This window comes from Dendrobium catenatum, unplaced genomic scaffold, assembly GCF_001605985.2.
Source record: "Dendrobium catenatum unplaced genomic scaffold, ASM160598v2 fragScaff_scaffold_1448, whole genome shotgun sequence".
In the NCBI taxonomy this organism is placed as follows: domain Eukaryota; kingdom Viridiplantae; phylum Streptophyta; class Magnoliopsida; order Asparagales; family Orchidaceae; genus Dendrobium; species Dendrobium catenatum.
The window spans coordinates 231058-257029 of record NW_021319910.1 but is presented as its reverse complement, the minus strand read 5'-3'; the positions used below and the strand labels follow the sequence as shown (position 1 = coordinate 257029).

The following is a 25972-nucleotide window of genomic DNA, read 5'->3' as shown; positions in this document are numbered from 1 at the left end:
TCAATGCTTGTCATCTCTCATTTCCCAATACAACTAGGTGACATATAATGCACATTGTCAATATCATTTGATATCTCTTTTTTATTTAAAGAATAATCAAGTTTATAGCCAAGCCTCACATAACTTCCAATGTTCCTCATCAACCATCAACCAACACTTTCCAAAGACCAACATTTGATGTCCCACATCCACTGTTGTTTGCCACCATCTTCTTGGTCACCGATCGCCCTTATTAGCATCATGATTAAATTAACCATCAATTTTTTTCCAACTTGTACTAATCTCCACTATTTAATGCTTGCTAACGACTAACCCCTAATTAATACTTAAATTTAAACACTGAAGTGGTATATACATTAATATATAAATTTATATCTCAATATGGGTGAATAAAATTTTAAAAATAAAGATACATGACATTTTCAAGCCATCAACATATAAACCATTTTCAAAACATCATGATATTTTCCCCTAAAAAGGATTAAGCACAAATTATGCTACCAACAATGCAAAAAAAAAAATCAGAACATAGAGTCAAAATGGAAGCCATTTGATGAATTTTTTTCAATCATTATGGAAAATTATAGCTCACCAAGCTCTCCATTATTCAAGGAATCAAGTAATTCATGACCCACTGGAACATTGATAATGACAAATGCATATTTTCACTGCGCAACATCAGTAGAGTTTTTCTTTATCTTAACATTTTGCAAACCATCCTTTTGATCTAGGAATAGTTGTATCATCTAAAAAGTAGAGCAAGACTTCACATCCTTCTCAGTGAAGTAAAATAAATAATCTCTCAGCTCAATAGCCTTATGACAGAGATATTCATGAAGATAGAGGGTGAAAAAGAAATAAAGTTAATAGAATAGTACTGAGTTATATCATATAAATGAGCATTTCAAACCATTAAAGAAGGAAACCATATTGTCATTCATATAAACTGACTATGATTCATTATCTAAATTTGCATGATTTCAATAAAGTGAGCCCCTTTTCCAAAAATGATGAGCTAATTATTAAGTCCAATATATAGTTTCCTTATTCAAAAACTGATATGGAAAATTGCACTATTTAAGCTCAAGGCTTTCCGGGGCTCCTTGGATCATGGCGGCCATTTGCTCCAGATCCAGGATAATCCAAGCTTTCAAAATCCATCCTTCTCTCGATGAGCTCTCCTCCCTCGACAGGCATTTTTCCAATCACATTCTGCTGAAAAAAATAATAATAGTAAAAAGCCTATGTCATGAATAGTTTGAAGCAGGAATTAAAGATAGTACTCTTGAGTCTTGATCACTGATTAGAATTTTGAATTTTCTGATCACATCGCCCAATACAGTTTTCCAACAAACAATTAAGCATTAGCAGTTCATGATGTTAACGGCTAGTTTTTTTTCTGGGCACATGCTACTAGCTAAAACTACATTTTTGAATATTTTATACAGCAAACCCTATTATGTGAAAATCCAAGCTGTAGCACACGAAGCTAGGTGGAGGACTATATTCATTTTCTCCTAGTTGACATTGGGCTGTGGGGCCTATTATAAAAATCTATTTGTCCTAATGCTAGATATGCCCACACCTATGCTTTTTTTTTTTTAGTTTGATTGTGTCAATCAATCGAGTTATATTGTTAACTCAATTTTCAATTCTATTAGGGGAAGCGCAACTCTTGCTGGGGGCACAACCCTGAAAATTTTTCTGGTTCAACGCCAAAGCATTGTGGACCCAACTGAGTCATTTTTTTATTGCATGAGTTGTAATTATATGGAAGTTATGCTCTGATGTATGAAAGAGTGAAGGAAAGATCTATATAATTTCTCCTCATTTTTTATAATTTTTTCTTGATGTAATGTGGTTCTTTTTTTTTTTTCTCGTTTTCAAGTATTTCGCATAATTTTTGGTGTATTTTCTTCTTTGTTTTCATCTTGTTTGTTTCATTTTGTTTACGACTAGCTTGCTTCAAGTAAATGAAAGGGAATTTGTATAAAAATCCTCATTATTTGGCATCAATGTAAAAAAAATACACAAAAAATCTTGAATAGTTAGTGAATAGGTACTGAAAGTTCTAACTTCTTTTATAAATAAGAACATTTAACAATAACAATTACTTAATTCTCTTAAATATCTTATTTTTCTTCCTGTTCCAAGCTATTTGAATCCTCATTTATTCCACTCATTGATGTCAATAAACCGCTTTATAGGGTAGAATCCCACTGGTGATATCATGTTGATATCCTGCTTGAGTGATCCCACTTGTGGGATCTCATTGTCAAAGTTCCAAATGAGTGAGATCCCATTGCATCATCAATATCTCATCAAATGCATACCACTTAACCCCCATTATCATGATTTGTCTAAATCAGGAAAAAAAATCGCTTTTGAATGTTTTCAGTGGACTCTGATGGAAAAATCCTTTGGTCGACCAAACTTACTTTGGACAATGGATAATGGCTAACTACCAGTATTTCTACACCAACTTGTTTTCCACCTATCCAGTGTGGGGCACTTGTCTTAACAAATTTTCCCTCTCATGTGAAAGCTCTCTCAACATTGACTATCAGTCTATCACTCCCCATCTAAAGAAAGTTTTTAAATACCAACTAGTGGCATGATCTTAGGCCCCACTTAAACCATGTGATGCTTGTATGAGAATTATTCACAACCATTAAACATTGGTCGACCTTAGTTGAAGCTAGCCAAAATTCTTTTTTTTTTGGGACTATTAGGCCAATTAAGGCAGACTCGCACACACATCGCATACACAAGACTCGAACTCAAGACCTCTTAGTTGATAGCTAAGCTCCTAACCAACAGGCCAAGATCATGTCTCGCCAAAATTCTTGATAGCCATAAATTTCATGAATCATTTTACCTCAGCTAAACCCACAACCATAATACAACATATTGAAGATTGTAGCTCAAAAGATACCAAAGTTAGTAATGATATACTAGTGGTCAAGCATGTTTTCAATAGTAAGGTGGGTGAGAACCAAGAACTAGTATTTTACAACAATATATTTTTCATATGTTTGTTTTGAGGCTAAACTCAATATTCTTACAAGATTTAACAACTTAAGATACCATAAAACCTTAGTAAAATCATTAGAGTTATTTTACAACTCTTACAAATTAGGATGACATAACCCGAAATTAATCATAATAAAATCACCAAGGTTTGGATAACCTTAATAAATTTATTATTATTTGGTGTAACTCTGATAAATTAACTCGAATTTCAAAATCAATAAATATTTTAAGCACCCTTATTTATAAAAAAGATTAAAAATATATAAAAAATAATGAGTGTTAAGGCTCAAATTTGATGTTGATGAGATTTACGCTCAACGCGTTGACAATAACATTAAAAAAAATTTACCAACTAAACTAGTGGGCGATCATAAAAAATTCAAAAACACAAAATTAATTCTCTTATCATCCATAAATAAATCAAATTAAGGCTTCGTTTGGGACAACTTTCTTGTTACTTTAAGAAGCAACAATAAAGCAGTCCTAAACGAAGCCTAAAGCAACCTTCAAACAAATTCCCTTAACTAAACATAAGGACAAAATCATTACCTTCAAAATTCATGTGTGTTTAAACGTTGAGCAAATTTAATCGTAATTATTAAATATTAGCAACTAATGCGCTTTAACACCCATCTTTGTAGTGGGAGCCAAGAGCCCCAACCACAGAGTCTTGAGTGTGTATGTGCTTGAGAAAACAAGAGAAAGAAAGGACCTGTTGCGCCTCTACAGGTGCTTCTCCTTTCATCAGTACACGGCTTCCAGCTAGATAGAACCAAAGAAGTAATCAGTACTGATTTGCCGAGTACGAATTGCTAACACAAAAAAGAGAAAAGAAAAAAAAAAGTAGTATATTATAGATATCAATTCCACACCAAAGGAAACATGGCAGAACAGGAATAGCAGCATTGTGAGAAGAGGAAGCAAAGGTTTTTTCTGATCCATTATATGAAGAAAGCTTCTTTTCTTGGCTGGAACTTTATCGTAGAATGGAATCATTCAACTTCTTTGGTATGCAAAGCCAAAGTGGGGAGGTTTTGGAGCTTTATATAGAGGAGAAATACAAACCGCCAGTACAGTCAACGTAAAATTTATTACTTTGAGGAGCGAGCTCATTTGATTATTTTTTTCTTTTTTTACCTTGAAGCCAACGCCACATGTTGATGCCCCGGAGCCTTGAATTGAGATATTACTGTTGTTAAGGCACAAGCATCTAAAGTTTTGGATTTAGCTTCATATTAAAGAATTATAAAGTATATTCAAATGGAAGCATCAATAAGTGATGAATCCATGTGATTAACCGAGTTCTCGTGCATAATATGATGAAAGGTGTTTGAGGGGAATGGCTGATTTGAAGAGCACACTTAGGAGGGAAAGATTTTTAGAACATATAAAGTTTTAGATTTAATCTCTCATCACTTAAAAATAATATTTATTTAAAAATACCAAGCGAGCATCTCTTGCTTATAAGCTGAAGTTTTAGAATAAAATTAAGTTTAATTACTAGTGTATCTAGGCAAGTTTAATAACCCATTGATTCCTACTTCCTAACTCTTATCTTGTAAGTTAATGGATAACTGGAGACATTAGGGTGCTAATATTTTTTACTGTTTTTTCATCGTTTTTTAAAAAATTTTGTAGTGAAAAGTTATTTTTTTACAATCAGAGAAGCTAAATTATTTTCCCCGCAACAATTTCACAACTAACTTTATAAAAAACTATAGTTGTCTAAATCAGACTCTAAGTTATTAATGCCAATCTTGATGTAAACATAATTTTTAAATTGAGACATGCAAGATACTCAAGATAATCTTTATTTCTACATATTATTTTAAAACAATAACATTATCACTACATTTCATATTAAAATTTTGATAGTAATCTAACTCTAATAGAAAACTTTCCTTGCATTCAATTTCTATGAAGGACAGATTATTTTTGTTGTGGACTGGAACATTCGCAACAATAGAGAGATAAATAGCTTAATGTCTTAGCTTTGAACGAAGATTCAACACACATATAAATAAAAAGAGAGGGGTGTGAGAGTTATAAGAGACACTAAGATTTTTACTTGAAAATGGGAAAAATCAAGGGGCCTAACACAATTAAAATGATTCCACTAGTGTTTATAGTTGATTACAAATGATGTCCTTCCGCAGGGGGAAAACATTGACTCAATGTATTATATAGAGCACATTACATAGTTGGGGTTAGAAGAATCCAATGATAAGAGACATTCTCAAGAGAATGTTGGTCTGCTCATTTGATTGGCGGGGCGGTATTTGGGCAATTGAGATCAGAGAGACTGTAGTTGGCGGGTGATATGGTTGGAGGAATCGCAGTCGGCAAGCAACAGTGGCTAGAGGGAGCGTAGTCGGTGGGCTACAGTGGTCAAAGGGACCGTAGTAGACGGGCAATGGTGGTCTGAGAGATCGTATTTGATGGGCAACGGAGGTTGGAGGGACCGTAGTCGGTGGGCGACAAAGGTCAGAAGGACCGTAGTTAATGGGAGACAGTGATTGGAGGGAGGACTGTATTTGATGGGTGATGGAGGTCAGAAGCATCATAATCGACGAGCGAGAGTGGTCGGAAAAACAGTAGTAGGCAGTCAATGGTTGTTAGAGAGACAGTAATCGGTGGGCGTTGGTGGTCTGAAGGACTGTAATCGGCTGGAGACTGCGGTATGAGGGATCATAATCGACAGGTGGTAGAGGTCGGCAGCCAGGGGGAAGTTCGACGATGGCAAGCGAAAGTCCTGCGGTGGCCGGTCGGCAGCTGGGTGGAGATGCAACAACGGTCGGCATATAGGTGGTAGTATGGTGGCTATCAGTGGTTAGGAGTTGGTTTGATGACGGTCGAGCGAAATTCCGAAGGCAGTCGATGTTCGGGTGGTAATCTATTACCTGTCGGAGGCCGGGTGGTGGTCTATCAATAGTCGAGCAGAAGTCCGGCTACATTCTATGCCCGAGTAGAAGTCGGCGTGGATCGGCGACCGGGTGGTGGTCCAAAGATGGTTGGGAGGAAGTCCAATGGTGGTCGGCTACCGAGTGGAAGTCCAACGGGGGTTGGAGGCTGAGTGAAAGTTTGACGGCAAGGCGGTAGTCCGGTGATGGTAGATGAAGGTTTGTCGTTGGTGGTGCTGGAGGTCTTGAAGCTTCGGAGCTCTCTCCAATCTCCAGCCAAAGGTCCAAACTCCAAGCTCCCCTTTCATGTGATAAGTGGGGGTCTATTTATAGTTTTTTTAGAGTGGTTTACCCCATAAATATGGAGAAAAATAGAGGCAGATTTGGAGTGCTCCATCGGATGGCCCATATTGATCTCCTCGACATTGAGCATTTTTTAATCATTTATGTGCCCAAATTATGTCAAAATTAAGCGATTTTGTGCTCATTGGATTTGACTCGTCGAGTCCATTGATTCGACTATAAGCATGCTATATTTGGATATAATATGGTCATCTAATTTAGGCTTTGAACCTTTCAATTAAGTTTCGGGCCTCCGGTTTGGGCCTATTTGGGCTCTGATTGGACCAATTTTGGTGTCGTTGGGTTCGTCTCTTTGAGACTTTCAATTTGACTATAGGTTTGCTAAAATTGGAGTTTAGATGACAACAAATTTAATTTTTGAAGTTTCCAACTTGAATATTCCTCAAAATTTGTGCACGATCAAAACGATTTTTGGTAACGTATCAATCTTATTTGTTGGTCTAGAGTTTTATCTTGATCTTATAGGTAAGGGCAATATTTTTAACATCTGAGTATATCTGTTTCACGATTTCTCACACTTCCTTTGTTGTTGCATGACTTATTTTAGGCCCATTGGAATGGAGAATCATGGAGTTTCATAGTCATGACATGATCATGGAGTCTCATATATCCCATAATATCAACTAAGGTCTTTAAGATTCGATGTATGATCAATAAGGTGGTGAAGTTTCTCTTCTCCTTCTAGAAAGGTCTTAGCAATATGAGACCAAATCAGAAAATTTCTTCCCTTCAGCGGATATGATGTTTGTAACCATTGAGGTTTTCTTTTAATTGCATTATTTTGATTGATAATTAGTGGCTATTTGTAAATTTTTACATGGTATTTTCATGGATTTTTTAACTCTTGCATGAGATAAATTGGACTACCATCAGACCGTTTGCTCCGGACTTGATATTCCAAATATTTGGCCGGAGTCGTGACAAGTGTTAGGCAAATCATCACATGGAACTAGCAGAAAACAAAGGATGCAGTAATGGACTTTGAGGCCCGCCACCAGATGGTGTTCCCAATATTAAAAAGAAATAAAGAAGAGCTTGACAATAGAAACATCAAAAAAGGTATGTGATCTTATGAGAAATCCAAGTCTAGAAATCAGTTACCTCACTCATTAACTTGTGAGACTTGGAATTGGCCACCAGCTAAGGATCTGGAGCACCCAGTCCATCTTCCCGTGACTTGTTCACTCCATTGTGGTGACGCAACTGACCTTTGTCTGTTGGTTGGAAGCTTTGACTTTCAACCAGGGGCGGAACCGGCCTTAATTCTTAGGAGGGGGCAAATTTATAAATAATACCTCTCACAATGTGTTTAATTCTGCTATGGGCAACCACCTAAAGATAATAGTATTTTAATTTTTTTAGGCGGGACAATTTCCTAAGAACTCCTATAATAAATAGTAAAAAAAGGATGGAGGGAATAAATTACCTAAATATCCATTTTTTTTTAATTTTTTTAGGGAGGGGATGCCCCCTCGGGGGCAAGGTGGTTCCGCCCCTGCTTTCAACCAAAAGGTCTTGGGTTCGAGTCTCGCGTATGTGACGTGTGTGTGAGTTTGCCTTAATTGGCCTAAATGTCCCAAAAAAAAAGCTCCATTGTGGTGTATGGCGTAGCTTTCCCATTTGCTATGAATGCAAGACAATCTATATTAGCTTTCCCATTAGCTATATTAGTATAACTATGACTCCTTTTTGTTCTCTTCACTGACTCAATTAGTTTGAACGCTAATTATAAATATTTATGAACAAATAAACAAACTAGAATATTCGCCTACTTGTTTATCTGTGGACACAATAATGTTGATTTGTTCAAACAGTCAGTGCCATAAAGTTGATTATAAGTAGCTTATTGTCTGTCTACCACCTAGTTTCAGTAAATCATCTGGTCTCCTGGCTAAATCTTTGCTCACACTTAATTGTCCCTTTGTTCAGAAGATCTAATGTAGAATTGCGTAAAGCCAATAGCTCAAAAGCATGGATTCCTTCTAGGGGAGTTCCAATCTTCTCAGCAGACATAGCAAAAATTCCCAAGTTTCTAGCAAGTGAGATAAGTGGCAGCAAAAGGTAGTAAATATCTGAAGTTATCAAAGTTGGAACAGCATTCCAAGCAGCCTAATGGATGGTAGTGCTGGCTGAAAATGTGAGTAGATGTGACTAATAATTACTTCCACTAGAAACTCTACAGTGTTTGGAATTATGGAAGTGACCACTGAAAATTTTAGAAGCTGATAGAAGCTGAAGTGGGAAATCCTATAGTTTTAAGCACTAAGATTTCGCATGTGCTTGCTCCTCACCGCAGGATCATACTCGTCAGCATGACCAATAACATTAACAAACTTGCCCTTCCACTGTTTCTAGTGCCTGCTGCAAAATTGAAGAATGTGGAAGCTAATGGATAGAAGCTAAGGAGGGAAATCCTATAGTTTTAAGCACTAAAATTTTGGATGTGCTCCTCACTGCAGGTTCATACTCATTGGCATGACCAATAGCTTTTTTGAACTTGCCCTTCCCCTGTTTCAAGTGCCTTCTGCAATGACATCCCTAAAAGCATGCTCGAGCAAAACATGAGTTCATCAGTAAATGGGCAAAGAAAGAGTTTTGATCTTATGTGGGGGATAATCGTTGGATCGTTGGAAGAAGATGATGCTTGAAAGATTTTCAAAAACAAGAGAACAAAGTACTAAGCTTCAATTCATATAATATTCATCAATGACCCTCAATTCTTCTTACATTTTCTATATATAATATCAAGTAGAGAAACCTAGATAAGCCTAGAGAAACCTAGAAGATTCTAGAAAACATGAAACAAACTTGTAACAACTACATAAGATATCCTAGGAAATCTTTTAAGCTAAAATGCCACGCATCATTCTCCCCTTGTGTCAAAAGAGCTAGACTCCATCGAGGCGTGTTATAGAGAGGAAGATAGATGTATAAATTATAATCAATCCACCTGGGTCGAAGACTTTACATCTCGGATCCATTGCTTCTCTTGTCCTAATTAAATCACTTTGGAATGCAACAAACCTTAGAAGATGAAAAGCAATACCCTGATGCCATGCTTTAATAAGGACTGCATCATCTAGATTTCTCCCGATGTGCACGAAGACAATTAGGACTTCCCGTTTCTCTAGAGTATGCAAATTAAGACTTCGTTTGGGATGGCTTTCTTTCTGCTTCTTAAAGCAGCCTTTTAGTACAAAATTAAAAACTTTTGTACTAAAAAGCTACTTTATGAAGCAGAAAGAAAGCCGTCACAAACGAAGCCTAAGTTATGCCCCTAACTGTGAAAGGAATCTCACAAGACCTGATAGCTCAAAAATTAAATTGTTATTATGAAGAAAGGTGAGATCAATATTGATAATTTCCTTAATTCTTCTCATGTTTTTGATGGAAGAACCATCAAAAATTTGCCAGAGAAATATTTGTGAACATAGTGGGCTTGCTATCCTCAAAACATTATTGGATTACTTCTAAACTAATTAGATTGGTCACATTAGAGCACATGCATATAAGTATCATGATAGAAATTTGATTGCGCCACTTGCAAGACAATAACCAAAAATATAAGGGAAAGAATTCACTAAAAGCAAGGCTCTCGCTTACACAAGAAGATAACCTCTCCCATAAGTTTTTAAGTCTCTCATTTGATCAATAAACTGAATACAAGAAGTACAAGAAATAAGACATCCAATTAGTAAATTTATTCAATAATTGTTGTGCTTTTGTATATGCCTCTAACTCCCATTTATAATTATAAATTCTGATAGAAAACTCTCAATAATCATTCATAAATAAAAATACTCTATCGTAAAAGAGTCACTAAGAAAAAAACTATTAAAGGCTTGATCTAGAAGAATGAAAACGAGCCACATAAGTAGAATTATTGAATACCATATAAAAGCTACAAAGGAATCACTGAATTAAAAATCACAAGAGGAGACCACTAAAGAAGTGAACGAATAGAAAGTCAAAAGAGATCACCAAGTAAATCATAAAAGGAAAACCTAATTTTTAAACCGAGCGCCATATGACTAACTTGATCAATAAGTACAGAGAATCTTGAAAACAAAGAACTTGGTAGAAAGCTGCACTCAGACTTTTTTAATCAATCTACAATATACCTCATGATTTATTAGTTATGCACTTCTAAATAACTTCTTTAAAATCCTATTTACTAATTTCTTAAAACAGCATTTTCATCTTTCTTCAATGTCCTTATTTTAAAATAGGATTTTATTATCTTTATTTCTGGTGCATTTTCCTTTATCAAGATCTCTATATTCCTTATTTTTTGTTTCAGGAAGGATGAAGAGAAAAGAAGCAGCTAAGAAGATGTGGACAAAAACGACAGACTTGAAGTACCTATGTTGACACTTACCAAAGACTTCGGCTTCGTTTGGGACAGCTTGCTAAAGAAGCTTTTTTGTACAAGAATTTTTAATGCAAGAAAATTTTCAACTAAAAAGTATTTTTAAAAAAGTAATAAAAAAGCTATCCCAAATGAAATCGAAGTCAATCGACATTTTTGCTAAGTTGTTCATATTCCCTACTTAAGAACAAAGAGGCCAAATGGGAAATAAGGCTCCAATTTGACCCAAAAAAGGAGAAAAAAAGCTTCATTTTTTCTAAGTATAAATACCCAAATACAGAAGAAAGTTCAGAAATTTTAGATGATAAAGTGATATAAGAGAAAAGGGTGCCATCTAAGAGGAGAAGGAGGCAGCATCGACAATTAGTTATCGCATGGAATATGATGGTGACAACTCAGTTGCAAGTGAAGGCCGATAGGTGTCAGGAGTAGGGACAGAACCAGCCTCTCTTTTTAGGGTGGGAAAAATAAGTTTGTGAAATTCAAATCTTATATATGAAATAAAAAATAATTTTTTTATTAAAATTTGGATAAATGTATTTATTAAAGGTAGGCAGAATAGTTAAAGTGTTTATTTTTCCAAGGAAAAAAAAATTCAGCCATCCTGAGCTCTTTCTGGTTTTGCCCATGGTTAGGAGAGGGTGTGCATGGTAGATTATGGCAATGACGTAACTAAGGCTGCTTGTGGACTCATTACACATTTAATACATGAGTATGGCATTTTTAATCCTCTCTATCATCTTGAATGAAAAAATGATCATCACACTTTAGTCAAAAGTATGTTATATTCTACTAGGTCGACCTTGGCAATATAATCATAAGACCATTCACAATCGAGAGAAAAAATATTTACACCCTGACCCAAGGAAACAAAGAGTTCACCCTATATCCCCAAAAGAATGTTTCTAATCCTCCAAGAAAAAACTGTCCAAACAACCTTAAAGCCATCCACTCCTGAAGTGCTTCTCAATACAAATGAACTTAAAAACATCGAAGTGATCAATCTTGTGGTTGGAAAAGAGACTGAAGTAAACAAAAAATTCAACCTCTGATCAACAAATATGAAGATATAACTCCTGAAGATTAACCTGATTCCTTGCCTCCTCTAAGAGATATTCAACATTGATATATTCTCAAAAAATTATCTTAATCAAGCACGAATCTCGAGGCAGAATCGAACCGGAAACTTCAAAAATTAAATTCATGAGCATCTGAACTTTGATTTCAGCGAGCTTACAGTCAAACTGAGCATCTCGGAAATACGAACCCAACGACACCAAACTCAACTCAATCCGAGTCCAAATGAGTCTGAATCGAAGACTCGAAGTGATGTTGGAAGGTTCGAATCACAATTTGAGTTACCAAATGGTCTTCGATTTTAACGAGCTTACACTCGAATCGAACGGCTCGACGAGACGAATCCAACGAGCCCAAGATCACCGAATTCTGACATCACTAATCGTATATCTCAACACCTCTTTACTATTCTTTTCAAAACAAACATGCTAACCGGACTTGAAAGCTTACTTAGAAATAGGAAAGTCGAACGATCACACTTCAATGCTTTGCATATCTTGTGTAACATAGGCTCAACCAATAAAAAATAAAATATTGTGACAAATTTTAATAACTCACTCCCATGAGCTCAGCTCAAAATAAAGTGCAAAGTGCACTATATTGTTACATAAACCACACACAATACAACAGAACAAGCTTAACACAAAAAGGACATCTATATTAAGTTATTAACCATCAAGAATTCGTTGTCTAGGAGGTCTAATATTTCAATCTCCCAGTCTTAAGGCTATCTGAACTGTGCATGTCACAGAAGTTTTAATGTCCTAAAGGAGAACAACCTCCCAAATCAAATTGGATACATTTCAATTCAAGAAGTTTAGTTCAGATTCCAAACTCAACCTCAACTCAACTTCTTCACACGCCAAAAGCAGTACTCTAGTTAAAAATTGCTTTCCATCACATTGATGGATTTCACTTTATCACATCATCTTCATGATGCAATTCACTTTTGCATTAATCACACAAAATTCTAAACAAACAGTTCTCTAAAACCTGCAACGAATCGTGATTTATAGCCTTTAGTTGTTTCACAAACTTCTACAAACCATTTCAGCCAGTCAATTTGTCAAACATGATGTGTGCAATCCTAGTGCTGTAGTACAAATAAAAATTTCTAGCAAGGAATCGACTGGATGCTAACATTAAGATGAAGATCATTAGAAGAATATTATAATACAAGCAAAGATTGAGAAAGGAAATAACTTTTAAGACAAATAACAACTCCGAAAATCATATAAATACTATGGTAAAATTATTTAACGAACACTTGCCGGTTTTATAGATACACCATAAAGGCGCCGCCTTTAGAATATAGCACTAATCATTTTTAAGAAACTCACAAAACTCTAAATTTCTCACTTCACTGGGCTATTCCTAAGCCATCAAAGAATGTCCAAATTTTCTTTGTTCTCTCATAATTTTAGTTGGCAAATTAATATATTGATATATACTATTAAAACTTAATTGTCATATCTTAATTATATAACACAAATCACTAATTTATAAGGCTTCGTTTGGGACGACTTTCTTACTACTTAAAGCAAATTTTTAGTACCAAAAATTAATTTTTTGTACTAAAAATTTGATTTAAGAAACAGTAAAAAAATCGTCCCAAACGAAGCGTAAATCTCACATAGTGAAGTTTCTTTTATTTAAATAATTTCATATTTTAAAATATTCCATGAAATTTGATTAGTCATTATATTTTTCCTAATTCATAATGTCACATAATTTATTATATGATGATAAATGCTCCCAATTATATTCTTCAAATTTTAAAATAAAAATAAATTCAATAAAATGATATTCTCTAACACGCTTGTTTGAAATACTATTTTGATTTTTTTTTTTCTTTTAAAGTAATATTTAGTTATGCCCATATTTATGTTAGTTTTAGCTTCAAATTTAAATTATGGATTGTGATATATAACACCAGAATTACATATAAATCATATTTAATCTATTCATATGATGGTTTGATTATTCATCGAACATGTAATAATAGTTGGATATTATATACAAGCTTTAAGTCTAACTGTACTAATATCTTTGATCAATCAAAATTATTAAATATTTCTAAGATATCATATCTTATATTAAATATTCCATGTAATTAATAATAAAATAACTTAAATTTTTTATTTGAGATTATGTGTGCATTGATTTTAATGATTTTAAAAAAGAATGAATGATATTAAACAAAATTGATTGCTTAACAAGCATGTAAAGATATGGGTTTAAGATATTATTCAAGAAAAATTGGTGAGAATAACATGCAAATATAATAAAACGACGAGCTTAAATAAAAAAAATAAAAATTTATATTGTTCAATATATAATAATAATGACTTCATTTGAACATATTTTTTTTATTACTATTTCTCCAAACAACTTTAAAAAAAAAATTAAAATTTTATACTTAAAAGTTTTTTTAATCAGAAGCAATAAGAAAAAGCTTTTCCAAACGAAGCCAATATCTCACTCTCTTAAATAATTTAATAATACATTATCTTATGTTATAACATGCCTCCATGTTTTTAGATTTAAAAAGCTAGCTTATCAAAACTAATAATAAATTTTATATCTCAAGAAGAATGTCAACCTATGGATTATATTTATTCAGTAGATTAAAAAAAAATCATAATGATGGTCTGGTTTATAGGATTAATTATTAGGCCTTAAATTTTTGTATTATGGAAACAAATAATATTACTTCTTTAAATAAGTAAAAAAATAAGACAATAAACAAAGGATCTATCATTTTAGGTAATTATTTTTGCTCTTATGATATTATAAAGAATGTAAAAAAACCATTTAAATTCATTCCAAATTTCATTTTCTTCATTGAAAACCATTAACTTCGATTGTCTCACAATAGATGGATATGAAAGCTCTATTCCCCTTTCTTCCTGCTAAAAAGTCTAAAAGTAGGAGAAGAGATAATGCTCAAGGAAGCCAAATATATGGCTCTCATGCACTCATAGACCAAACTTTTTAAGAAGCTGTGGTGGAACATTTGTCAATAGTGGTCACCAACTATTTTGGAGTACTGTAATTTATTTTAATTCCATTGATCTGTTTTCCATTAAAAGTCTAACTAATAAGGGTGTTTTACTTTTTATTCTCTCCCATACAGTATAAGTATTATATATTTTATCCACATTTTGAAAAAAAAAAAATTACTTAGAAGATAAGAAGAAATAACGCTATTAAAAAATGGATTTTTCGTGACAGATGTTAGGAGCGGTTTTAGAACCGCTGCTAAAATACTTTTTAGCATCGATTTTAACCGCTACAAATTGCACCGGTTTTAACTGGTGCAAATAACACATCTTTTAACTGGTGCAAATAGCATCCCTTTTAACCGCTGATAAAGCCCAGCCCTTAAAAAAAGAATCCTTAATTGTGCTGCGATAGTCCTATTTTTGATAGTGTAAGATTACTATTTAGTTAAATAAGAGTAATTTAAGTACAAGATGATTGCTAAAGTTAGGATTAAACTACTTCATTTGATTTTAACTTCACCATTGTAGTCTTCTTATCCATTTACAGAAAGAAATTGTAAATGAAAGAATAATGAAATTAGCAATGAAAATTGATTTGAAGTGTACAAAGGAGATATATTTTAGCAGGGATATAGAAATATTAAGAGTAATTAAGTACAAGATAGAGTTTATATCATATTTTCCCAAATAAAAAAGTAGCATATATAGTTATTTACTTATGAGTGTTTATGAGTTATGTGAAGTAAGAAAAAATATATAACAATAACAATAGGGGTGTCAATTTCGGATCCCGGGTCGAGTTCGGGTTAAACCTAAAACTGACCCGGTACTATTTGGGTCAACCCGAACCTGACCCGCTTCAGGTCTGGGTCAACCCGACACGATCCAAATGACCCCGTGCGAACAAAAAAATGCTAGTTTTCGGGTCCAAAGACAGGTCAATCTCCACTTTCCGGGTCAAAAACAGGTCCAAAACTTGTCAATCTCGAGTTGCCGGGTCAAAAATAGGTTTTCAGGTAAAAAACAGGTCAATTTCGAGTCAAATGGTCAATCCGAAACCAACCCAATTTTTGAAACAAGTTGAATTGTTGAACCCGAGCTCGAGCCATTTTGGGTTCGGGTCTAACCCAAAATTTTCAGGTCGGGTTCAAGTCAGGTTTTCGAATCGTGTCAAATATTGAATAAAAGCACCATTAAGCCTTTATCCCACTACATTGGTCAGCAATATGAGTTATTTTTTCTCCATTGTGTTCTACTTAAAGTCAATTTTCAATTTAAATCTAATAAAAATATCATTTCTAATATTTTCTAACCAAGTCTTTTTAGATCTACCTCCACCTTTCTTAGTCTAGGCCAAATCTAACACATCTACTCTCCTAATGGGTCAACAGAAGGAAAACGTCATTTTATGTGACCAAACCTTCCATGACGACTCTCTCTAATCTTATCTGCCACTAGAGTGACTACATATGTATACTCCTTTAGCTTTCTACCTCTAAGAGTAAAGAAACTCACCCACCTAAGCATCCTCATCTCTACTTTGCTTTACTTAATTTTATGCTACTTTTTTAATGGTCAACATTTTACACCATAAAACATCACATTTCTCACCATCATTTTATAGAAATTTCTCATAAGTATGAGGGGTACTTTTCACACAACAGACCCGATGCATTCATCCGCTTCAACTCCAACTCGAATTCTACTAATAATATCCTCACCTATTTCACCATCACTTTTAGCAATACACCGTAGATATATAAAACGTGTACTATTTTTAATCACTTGATCGCTCAAAGTCACAATCCCTCTACTAGATCTGCAACAACTAAAATTACACTCTATGTATTCGCACGAAGTCATACACACACAAATATTATCATCTTATTTCGAGCTTTTTTATTTGATCTTGGCTTAACATGCTTTTGGCTTTAAACGAATATGATAGATATGTCATGCCATATAAATTCTGACATTCTTATCTGTTTGTGCATTTATATGTGGTTTAGTTTTAATTCTATTAGGTTCAGTTCTTTTAAATGCTTAGATATTCTCAACGAGAAACTTAAGACAATTTCACTATAACAGCCTTAAAATATCAAAACCAGTTAAAATCTACAATGAACTTCGAAAAGATAAACTAAATACGCTTCATATTTATATGTGGAGAACATAGACTTTGGGCCAAATAACTTAGATTTTTTTCTATTCTCTCACTGTCAACGACTTCCAGCCATGAATTTCCTGAATCAGATCGTGTGATCTGTGGCGCAGAACAGAGACGTTGGGCGTTCTTATTAAGATATTCTCTTCTGAAGATATTCAATTAATGGATGAGAAAGAAGAACTAAAGTAGTGATGCGCAATGCGCGAGCTCAATATTTTATTAAACAAGTAATCAATTTTTATGTTACTTCTTAATAATACATTAATACCCGAAAGAATAATATTATAATCCAAGTTTATACCTAAAATATTGTAGCATTATATGCTTGCATGAAAATTTTATTCCTTTTGAGTGGGGTCAAATTATGATTTTTATTTCGGTCGGTTGACCGGATGCAAGAAGCATCCGGTCGTAGGCAAAAAAAAGGCGGTACCGAGGTGTACCGAGTTTTGTATAGTAGCTTATATCTTATAAAATATTATATCTTAAAATGTAATATCGCATGTTTTTATTATAATATTAATTATTATTTACTAATAAATGAGGTGTCGTTGTGTCTGTGCATGTATTTATTGATGTTGTTATCAAAATGATATTTATATTTAATAATAAGAAATATCTTTGGATGCATCTAAAATAAATGCTTATTTTACTTTTTTTATTAATAAAAATTGTCTTGCTTATTGTGAGCATTATCCAGATTCCTCATCTACAATTGAGATAAGATCTTGATTCCAAATAGTTCGACTCTTTTCAAAAAAAAAAAAAAAAAAAAAAAAAAAAAAAAAACCAATTAAACTTGATGTTTGATTTTAGGATCTATCTAGGATGATTGTAGTTTTTTGTACATGTGATTGTAAAGCTATTATATAGTTTTGTAAAAGTTATTGTAAAAATAAATCAGCTTCATAGAATAGAAATCTTTTAAAAACAATGAGAAAATAGTGATTGCAGTCTAAAAAATAAAGCAACAAGAAAATTGTCTCAAAGAGACTCTTAGACTTCGTTTGTGATAGCTTTCTTCTTGCTTCTTAAAGCGGCTTTCAAGTACAAGAAAGATGCTTTAAGAAGCAGGAAGAAAGTCATCACAAACAAAAACTTAGACTTCATTTGGGACGACTTTTTTATTGCTTATTCAAGTAATTTTTTAGTATAAAAATTAAATTTTTTGTACTAGAAAGCTGGTTAAAGAAGCAATTAAAAAGCCGTCCCAAATGAAACCTACAGTTTTCTTTCTTTGCATTTAAGCTTCATTTAAGATAATTTTTTGTCACTATTTTTCTCTTCTTTTAAGAAATATTTATACTTAAAAGTTACTTTACAAAACAGTAAAAAAATTAGTCCAAACGAAGGCTTCATTGGTTGACATATGCCCAAACAAAGCCTTAATTGATTAATAGTTAGCTACCATTAATTAGAATTTGAAACATCCATTTGGCATTCCTTAATTTGTTTAAAAAAGAATTATCTACGTGCGGGATCAAATGGCTGAAAACAAATTTTAAATAGTAGAATATGTTCGTTTTAACAAATGGCATGTTGGGCAAGGGGGCAAGTGCAATTTTTTGCACAAACTATATTTAATGCAATGTATTGAATATTGTTCATAGAATAATCGATAATCATAGCTCTAAAGACTTGAAAGATGCCTTCCCCTCTACTATTGTCTCGTCTCTTCAGTGGGGCAGAATAAGTGTGTCTGATGCCGATAGGTGGCCTCGTTAGGTTCCACCGAGGGATTTGTTACGCCGTCAAGCGCTCCATTTACAGTGACAGCAGGTAGATACCCCTTTCCAAAACAAAACAAAACAAAACAAAAACCCAACATGGGCTCACATCCCCCTCGATGTTAGTGAGTTATTGTGAGATCAATTTGAGGTGTGATTTAAAACTTTTAATGATTAATCATTAAATTTGTTTGATAAATTATATTAATATTATCTTTCTTTTATTGGCATTTCATGTGAGATTCTCGTGGGCACCACATGGGAATATTAATGTAACGGATGCTTGGGAGGAACTTTTATTTGGTCCGGTGAACGGACGTAGAGATACGTTCGATAGGCACTGAGATTGCGCCACGTAGTTGGTACAAAATCGCAGACCCGACCCGATGAATAGTGAGTATGTCGCACGTGCGTTTTTTAAATTCATGACAACCCGATATTGCTAGGTACGGTATTGCTAGTTATTTGTCGATTTTGCTTGGCAATAACGACAAATATCATTATGTGAAGACAAATACTGAGCAATACCGAGTTTTTCTAGCAATACCGAGTTTTTTTAGAAAAACTCGGTATTGCTCGGTATTATTACTTGGTATTTGTCTTCATAGAGCGGTATTTCTCGTTATTGCCAAGCAATACCTAGCAATACCGAGCAAATACCGCGTAATACCTAGCAATACGCGAACATAGCATTCCAGGGTTCCGGTCCGGTTCAGTCGTCGAGCTGCGCGGTAAAGAGTAAGACACGTGGCGCGATCTCAGTGGTGACCGTACGTAGAACTAGGTCCGGTCATCGGACCTAATAATAGAAAACTACTTTAAAATGGCTTTTGCAAACCCTAAATGTGGCTCGCAAGAATGAAAAAAAGAAAGCCAATGCAAATCATATATTGCCAATGCAAAGGGATGCAGCGTTCGATGGATGAGTAAAGTGATTTAGGATTGACTTATTTTGCATCGGACTAGAGAGGACCGTTAGAAGACCTCAAGGATGACTTTCTAAGACCTCCTCACTTTGAACGAAGGAAACATTATGTAATATTTACGAAGGTTCATTTCTTTTTCTGCAAATGGCCACCATTTGGTATTATTTATTCAGAGTTTAGGGTTTATTTTAAATATGAAAAATATCAAATAAATATTTTCTATTAACGATCAATAATTTCATTATTAATCCCAAGAGAAATAATAAAAAACACTAATAAAAACTAATTTCTTTCAAAAAACAAAAAAAAAACAAAAGAAAAGAATAGGTGATTACATTGATTCACGTTCACACAGTTTTTGTATGTGTGAAATCGAATATGAAGTATTTATAATGCTAATTTTCTTAATATGAAGGAAAATATGAGATGGATCAGAACATAATATATAGAGCACTTGTAACATTTCAGATATTAGAACTTCTCCAATATTTTGCTATAAATCATGCAATTTGAATATTTCAACATATAATTGTGATTTTAAACATAAATACGATGATATATGCACTACCAGAATGATCAAATTTAGATAATATTGCATGTGTATGGGGATGTCAAAAATTGACAGAACCTGAAAACCTGACATCATCCATCAACACCTCCAATTTCTCACCTTTTCCCCATCCCTTAGCCTCCACGCAATGCATCCTCCCTTCCTCCATCACCGCTTCCCTCCCCGTCAACAACTCCAACATCACCACCCCATCTGGTGCGCCGGTCGAGTTTGTGGGGTGAGAGTGGTCATGGAGCCAGGAGTGGAGGGAGCGGTTTGAGACATATTCATAGGCAAGGCAACAGTTGCTAGGCTTAGGGTCGAGGCAGAAGCCTTCTAGTTTAAATAAAATTGTCAAAAATTTGCACTGTAATCGGAGAAGTGATCGTAATTGTAAAATATTTTCCCTGTAACATAGTCGTGTCAGGTTGACCCAGGTTTGAAGCAGGTCGAGTTTGAGTCCGAGAAAGTGAACTTTTTTAAAAAACTGGTCCAGTCAACTTGTGTATAGTCAATTCTGTGTGGTACCCGAACTTGACCTATGACTCAATTTTTACATCCATATAGGGTTTTAATAATTTAATGAATTCTCTTCATCAATAATTTAATGATATTTTCAATATACCAGGTCTTCATTTAATGCACATAGTGATCATATATGTAATTAACATCAGGTGTAATGTGGAGCATAGTAAAAAGAAAGCAGACATAACTGGGAATATTTGATTGATATGATGCAAGCATATGCATAGTGCTTGACATATATCAAATTTATATAGATGAATTATAATGATGGGATTTAACAGTACATGCTTTACTTACTCTTCGAAGATTTTCATAGGATGACAGGCTTTGGGAGTTTAGAGTAGTATTGAAGTTGGAATGTTTAATCTGTCATTTGTCTCTTCATGCTCAATTGAGCGGTTGGTGATGCATATGCTATGAATAGCATCAATATAAAAGAGAATCATTAGAAAATATATTTTATTTACATTCCATTTATCCAAAATATTTTATACAAATAGTGTTTCATTTTATATTTTTTATTTTAAATTAAGTGATTGAATTTCCATCAAAACTTATTTTTATTGAGTATGATAATTTCTATAATTATAATATACAATATTAGTATTTGCAAGTAAATATTCTTCTTTGTGGGATCGATACTCTACTCTATGAATATATTATTTCATTTGGTATGTATACTTGTGTATATTAAGTGGGGTATTTATAATTTTTATATAAAAAATCTAAGCATTGTTTAGGTATTGATAGAACTCTAAATTATTTTCATAATTCTTTAGGTTACTCTACAACCCCCATCAAGTTTTTGGCTCTATTACCGGAGAAGAATTTATTTCATTATTAAATAAATTACATAATTAGTCATACTATATTCTTTTATTTTATTTTACTAATCACATAATTATGATTGTATGCTTAGAAGTCATAGAAAGAAACCATGCTAGATTTTAATTCAGAAATTAAGAGAATCCTTTCTAAAATTAAAACCACCAGAAATATTTTGAAAATGGCCGACCCTGTTCAAGACTTAGATCATTTTAGACATCTTAAGAATTTTGCAAATCCTATGATAGATGAAATTCATCAGATCATAAATATACATGACATCAAAGCTAATAACTTTGAGTTAAAAACCCGCAATCATTCAGATGGTACAAAATTCTCAGTTATGGAAGCTCCTGTTGAAGATCATAACCTACATTTAACAAATTTCTTAAAAATTTGTACAACATGTAAGTAAATTGGTGTCAGTGATGATGTCATTAGACTTAAATTGTTCCTGTTTTTTCTAAGAGACAAGGCAAAAATATGGTTATATTCTTTATCCCCATGCTCTATTATTACATGGAATGAGTTGACCTACAAATTTCAAGGAAAGTATTTCTCATATTCTAAGACTACCAAACTTAAAAATGATATTACTCCTTTTACTCATTTAGAAGGAGAATCTATTTATGAGAGTTGGGAGAGATTCAAGGATATGCTTAAAAAGTGCCCTCACCATACCTTTTTGAGGTCAAGGTTAAGAACTTGCCAAAGGAGTAGAAGTTCAGCTAGGGACGATGGTCGGAAGGACTGTAATCAGATGAAGGTGGCCAGAAGGACCGTAGTAGGTAGGCGACAGATGTCATAAAGTCTATAGCCGGGCGACGATGGTCGGAAAGACTGTAGTTGAAAAAAAGGTGGTCGGAAGGACCATAATTGACGGGTGATGGGGGTCGAAAAGATTGTAGTCAAGTGATGGATGATGGCTGGGTAGAAGTCCGGTGATGGCTGGTGGCCAGGTAGAAGTCCAGCAAAGGACAATGTCCGGGCATAAATTTGGTGTCAATTGGTGGTCAGGTGGAAGTCCAACGATAGTTAGCTGTCAGACGGAAGTTCGACGACGGTCGGTGGCCAGGTGGAAGTTCGATGAAAATTTGGCGATGTCGGTGGCTAGGCGGTAGTCGAGGAGGAGTCTAGTAGTATGATAACTCTGATTTCTCTTCCTTTCCCCTCTTCCTTCTCTTCTTTATTTGGTCCTCCCTCAATGAAGAATGAATGATCTATTTATAGTTTTTTGGAGTGGATTGGATTGGATAGAATTTGGTGTAGTTGGATTCGACTTTTCGAGATGTTAGTTTGATTATAAGTTTACTGAAATCAGTGTTCAGATGGTCCCGAATTTATTTTCGGAAGTTTTTAACTCAAATTTGCCTCAATATTCATGTTAGATAAAGATAAACTTTTATGATATATTAATTATTATTTATTACGTCATTCAGTTCGACCTTGATTCGACCGGTCAAATCGATAGAATTGTGAACCTCTCATTCTTTCTGTTTGTTAACCGAACTGGTAAATTACTTCTATTTGTATGAAAACTATGAATTCATCTAACTCATCAATTAGGACATGCATTTAAATAATAAGCTTTCTACATGCCCTTATTTTGACTTATTTATAGCTGGAATTTCGTAACTAAATACTGAATAATTTTTTAAAATTATATTCCAATTCAGCCTAAATTCAATAAATAAATAAATGAATTAAACAACCATATTTCTTAAACAGCCCTAGTTTTTTTTATATTTGCAAATGTCGACTGCTAACTAGTATTGTAATATGAAGTTACTATCATGGTTGAGTTATGCAATATATATATAGCGATTTTTTTTTAGCATTAAGGTTTCGTTTGAGACAATATTCTTACTATTTCATAGAGCAATATTCTAGTACAAATTTTTTATTTTTTGTGCTAGAAATTTGCTTTAAGAAGCAACAAGAAAGCCGTCCCAAACAAAGCCCAAGGGTCATAACTAAATCAGATTATTAAGGCTTCATTTAAGATAACTTTTTAACTATTTTATTTTTCAGATTATAATCATAATTTATATTTGACTATTATTTTTTCACTGTTTTCAAGAAATTTATGTACTAAAAGCTATATTTTATATTAACTTTCAAAGAAATTGCTTTAGTCATAATATTTTTATAATAATCTTTACAAAAAAAATTATAACCTTCCCAAACATATCATAAATGAAGAGAATAATTACAATTTACAAAAGCAATTAGGCAGGAGCATTAAGCCAAAATCTCAAAGCAAACCCATTCAACCAGAAGACAAAACTTGGGCTAAAACCAGCGTACAAAAGGCACAGTACCAAATTTGACGAGTTACAAACATAAAGATAACGACTGGGAAGAGAAGACAGATATCAAAACTAATTAAAATTAGGGAGGAAATAAAGGGGAGGATAATGGTCTGAATGTTGAACTTTGTAAGCATTGACACCTATGCATGCTTACAAAAGTTTCATTTGTAAAATATATACTAATAACCAAATCAAAGATTGACAAAGCAGTCGCCAATAAAAAAAAATTTGAGGGCAGTCTCTGCATCTAACTTAAAATAATCAATTTTTTATATGAAATAGGTTTTGATGTCATATTGTCATTATGTATATTTGCGACTAGATAGATTTATAATTGGTCATCAAGATATGTTGCGAATTTCTAATTAATTAATCTGGTTTTGCTTCATTCCATTTCGTGCCCTAGCTGATCGTTCTCGGTATATTTTGCCTCTCTTTATAATTGGGTTGCAATCGCTGTGTCCCTTCTAGTTATTCTTTTCTTCTCAGCTCCCTCGTTCTTTCACATCTCCTCATATCAATCAGCTAATGGGTCCACCTCCTATTTGTCTCACACCAACTCCATCTGCCATGCCACTCCTCCCATACCCTATATTCCTCTCATCCTACCTATCCACCTCCTCTCGTCTCCCCACCTCGTCCATTGTTCTCATTTTCCCCACCCAACCCACCCGCAACCTAGCCCCATTTGTCAACATCATCCATGATATTTCGACCCCACCGTTGTACCCTAATTTATCATATCATTATTTTTCATCTCTTAGGATGTTTCGGCCATGTATGACCTCCCCATAATGACGACCTCTTCTTTCAATGAGTTCAATTAATTTTTTTTAATATAGATTTATAAAATCTTGCCTCATTCTTCTTATGTGAAGGTGTTCTTTGCTTTTATCGCACTTTCTCTCCCCATAATTACTAGAGGGATGTTTATTTCTTATGTTTATTTCTTATACTAAACATACTTCAATGGCTTATTTCACAATACTCTTTGTTGCGTCCAGGAGTATGACTGTAGTCGGCGGGCGACGTAAGTCAGGAGAACCGTAGTCGGCTGGCGACGGATGTCAGAAAGACTGTAGTCGGCGACGTAAGTCAGAAGGACTGTAGTCTGATGACGAAGATCAGAAGGACAGCGTCAGGCAGAAGTCCAACCATGGAAAGAAATCAATCTTCGCGTAGACGTACAGCGAAGTCCGATCACCGGTAGAAATCCGGCATCGGGTAGAAACTTGGCGAAGAGTGAAGGTCCGACGTCGGGTAGAAGTCCGACGTCTTTGGTGGCAGAGGAGAACTCCGGCTTCACTAGGGCGGAGTTTCGGCGTCAGGAGGGAAATCTCTCGTAAATTGGGAAGAGTTTCAGCATCCCATGGAAGTGGGGCGGAATTCTGGCATTCTCCTGAAAATCCGGCAGAGTTTCGGCGTCTTCAGGCGGCAGGAAGAGCTTCGGCGGTGGTCGAGGATGTGAGGAATCTCCTTTTCCCCTTTCTCCTCTTCTTCTTCTCTCTCTTCCCTTGACCCCCCTTGGTGTATAATGAGGGCTCTATTTATAGTTTTTCTGGAGTGGCATAGCCCTTAAATAGGCATGAGATCAAGGGCGAATTGGGAGTGTTTTGAATGGACGGCCGATATCGAATCCTTTGATCATGCACCGTTCATTGGGCATTTGAAGGCCTTAATGATGTTGTAATTCGGCGATCTTGGGCTCGTTGGATTTGTCTCGTCGAGCCGTTCGATTCGAGTATAAGCTCGTCAAAATCGAAGACCGTTTGTTAACTCAAATTGCGGTTTGAACCTTCCAACAGTGCTTTGAACCCTTGATTCGGACTCATTTGGGCTCGGATTGGGTTGATCTTGGTGTTGTTGGGTTCGTATTTCTGAGACGCTCAGTTTGACTGTAAGCTCACTGAAATCGGAGTTCATATGCTCCCGAAATTAATTTTTGAAGTTTCCAAACTGATTTTGCCTCGAGATTCGTGCCTAATCAAGATAATTTTGAGATGACGTATCACTCTTTATTGGAAGAAGTAGTAGAAATTATTTCATGAGTTGAAGATCCTATAAGCATTACTCTCTAGTAACTTGGTTGATATATATGCCTAAAAAAGTCTAATGATTTTGAAGAAGACAATGCAAGACATGCCTAATTGCGAGAGAAGAGACTATTTACTAAGTTCAATTAAATATTTTTAT

At 34.4% G+C, this 25972-nt stretch overlaps 1 protein-coding gene and 1 non-coding gene across 6 annotated transcripts; both read right to left on the bottom strand.

Moving 5' to 3' along the window:
- Nucleotides 1–847: 847 nt before the first annotated feature.
- LOC110107134 lies at nucleotides 848–13026 on the bottom strand. 5 transcript variants are annotated; one of them, XR_003702771.1, is made up of 3 exons: nucleotides 12946–13026; nucleotides 3746–3795; nucleotides 848–1212 (listed from the first exon to the last, which is right to left on the bottom strand). XR_003702771.1 is itself a non-coding variant. In XM_028700086.1 (3 exons), exons 1-3 carry the CDS (start codon nucleotides 4027–4029, stop codon nucleotides 1084–1086), a joined length of 306 nt encoding a protein of 101 aa, XP_028555919.1. In that variant the 5' UTR covers nucleotides 4030–5496; the 3' UTR covers nucleotides 848–1083. The 5 variants fall into 5 exon arrangements, 2 of the variants coding, with proteins under 2 accessions (XP_028555919.1, XP_020692963.1); XR_003702773.1 differs by having other exon boundaries at nucleotides 848–1215; nucleotides 12946–12990; XR_003702772.1 differs by lacking the exon at nucleotides 12946–13026 and adding an exon at nucleotides 7398–11897.
- Nucleotides 13027–22044: 9018 nt separating this feature from the next.
- LOC114580977 lies at nucleotides 22045–22151 on the bottom strand. Its single transcript, XR_003702776.1, has one exon. It is a non-coding gene; the product is annotated as a small nucleolar RNA R71 (small nucleolar RNA).
- Between the last annotated feature and the right edge of the window lie 3821 nt (nucleotides 22152–25972).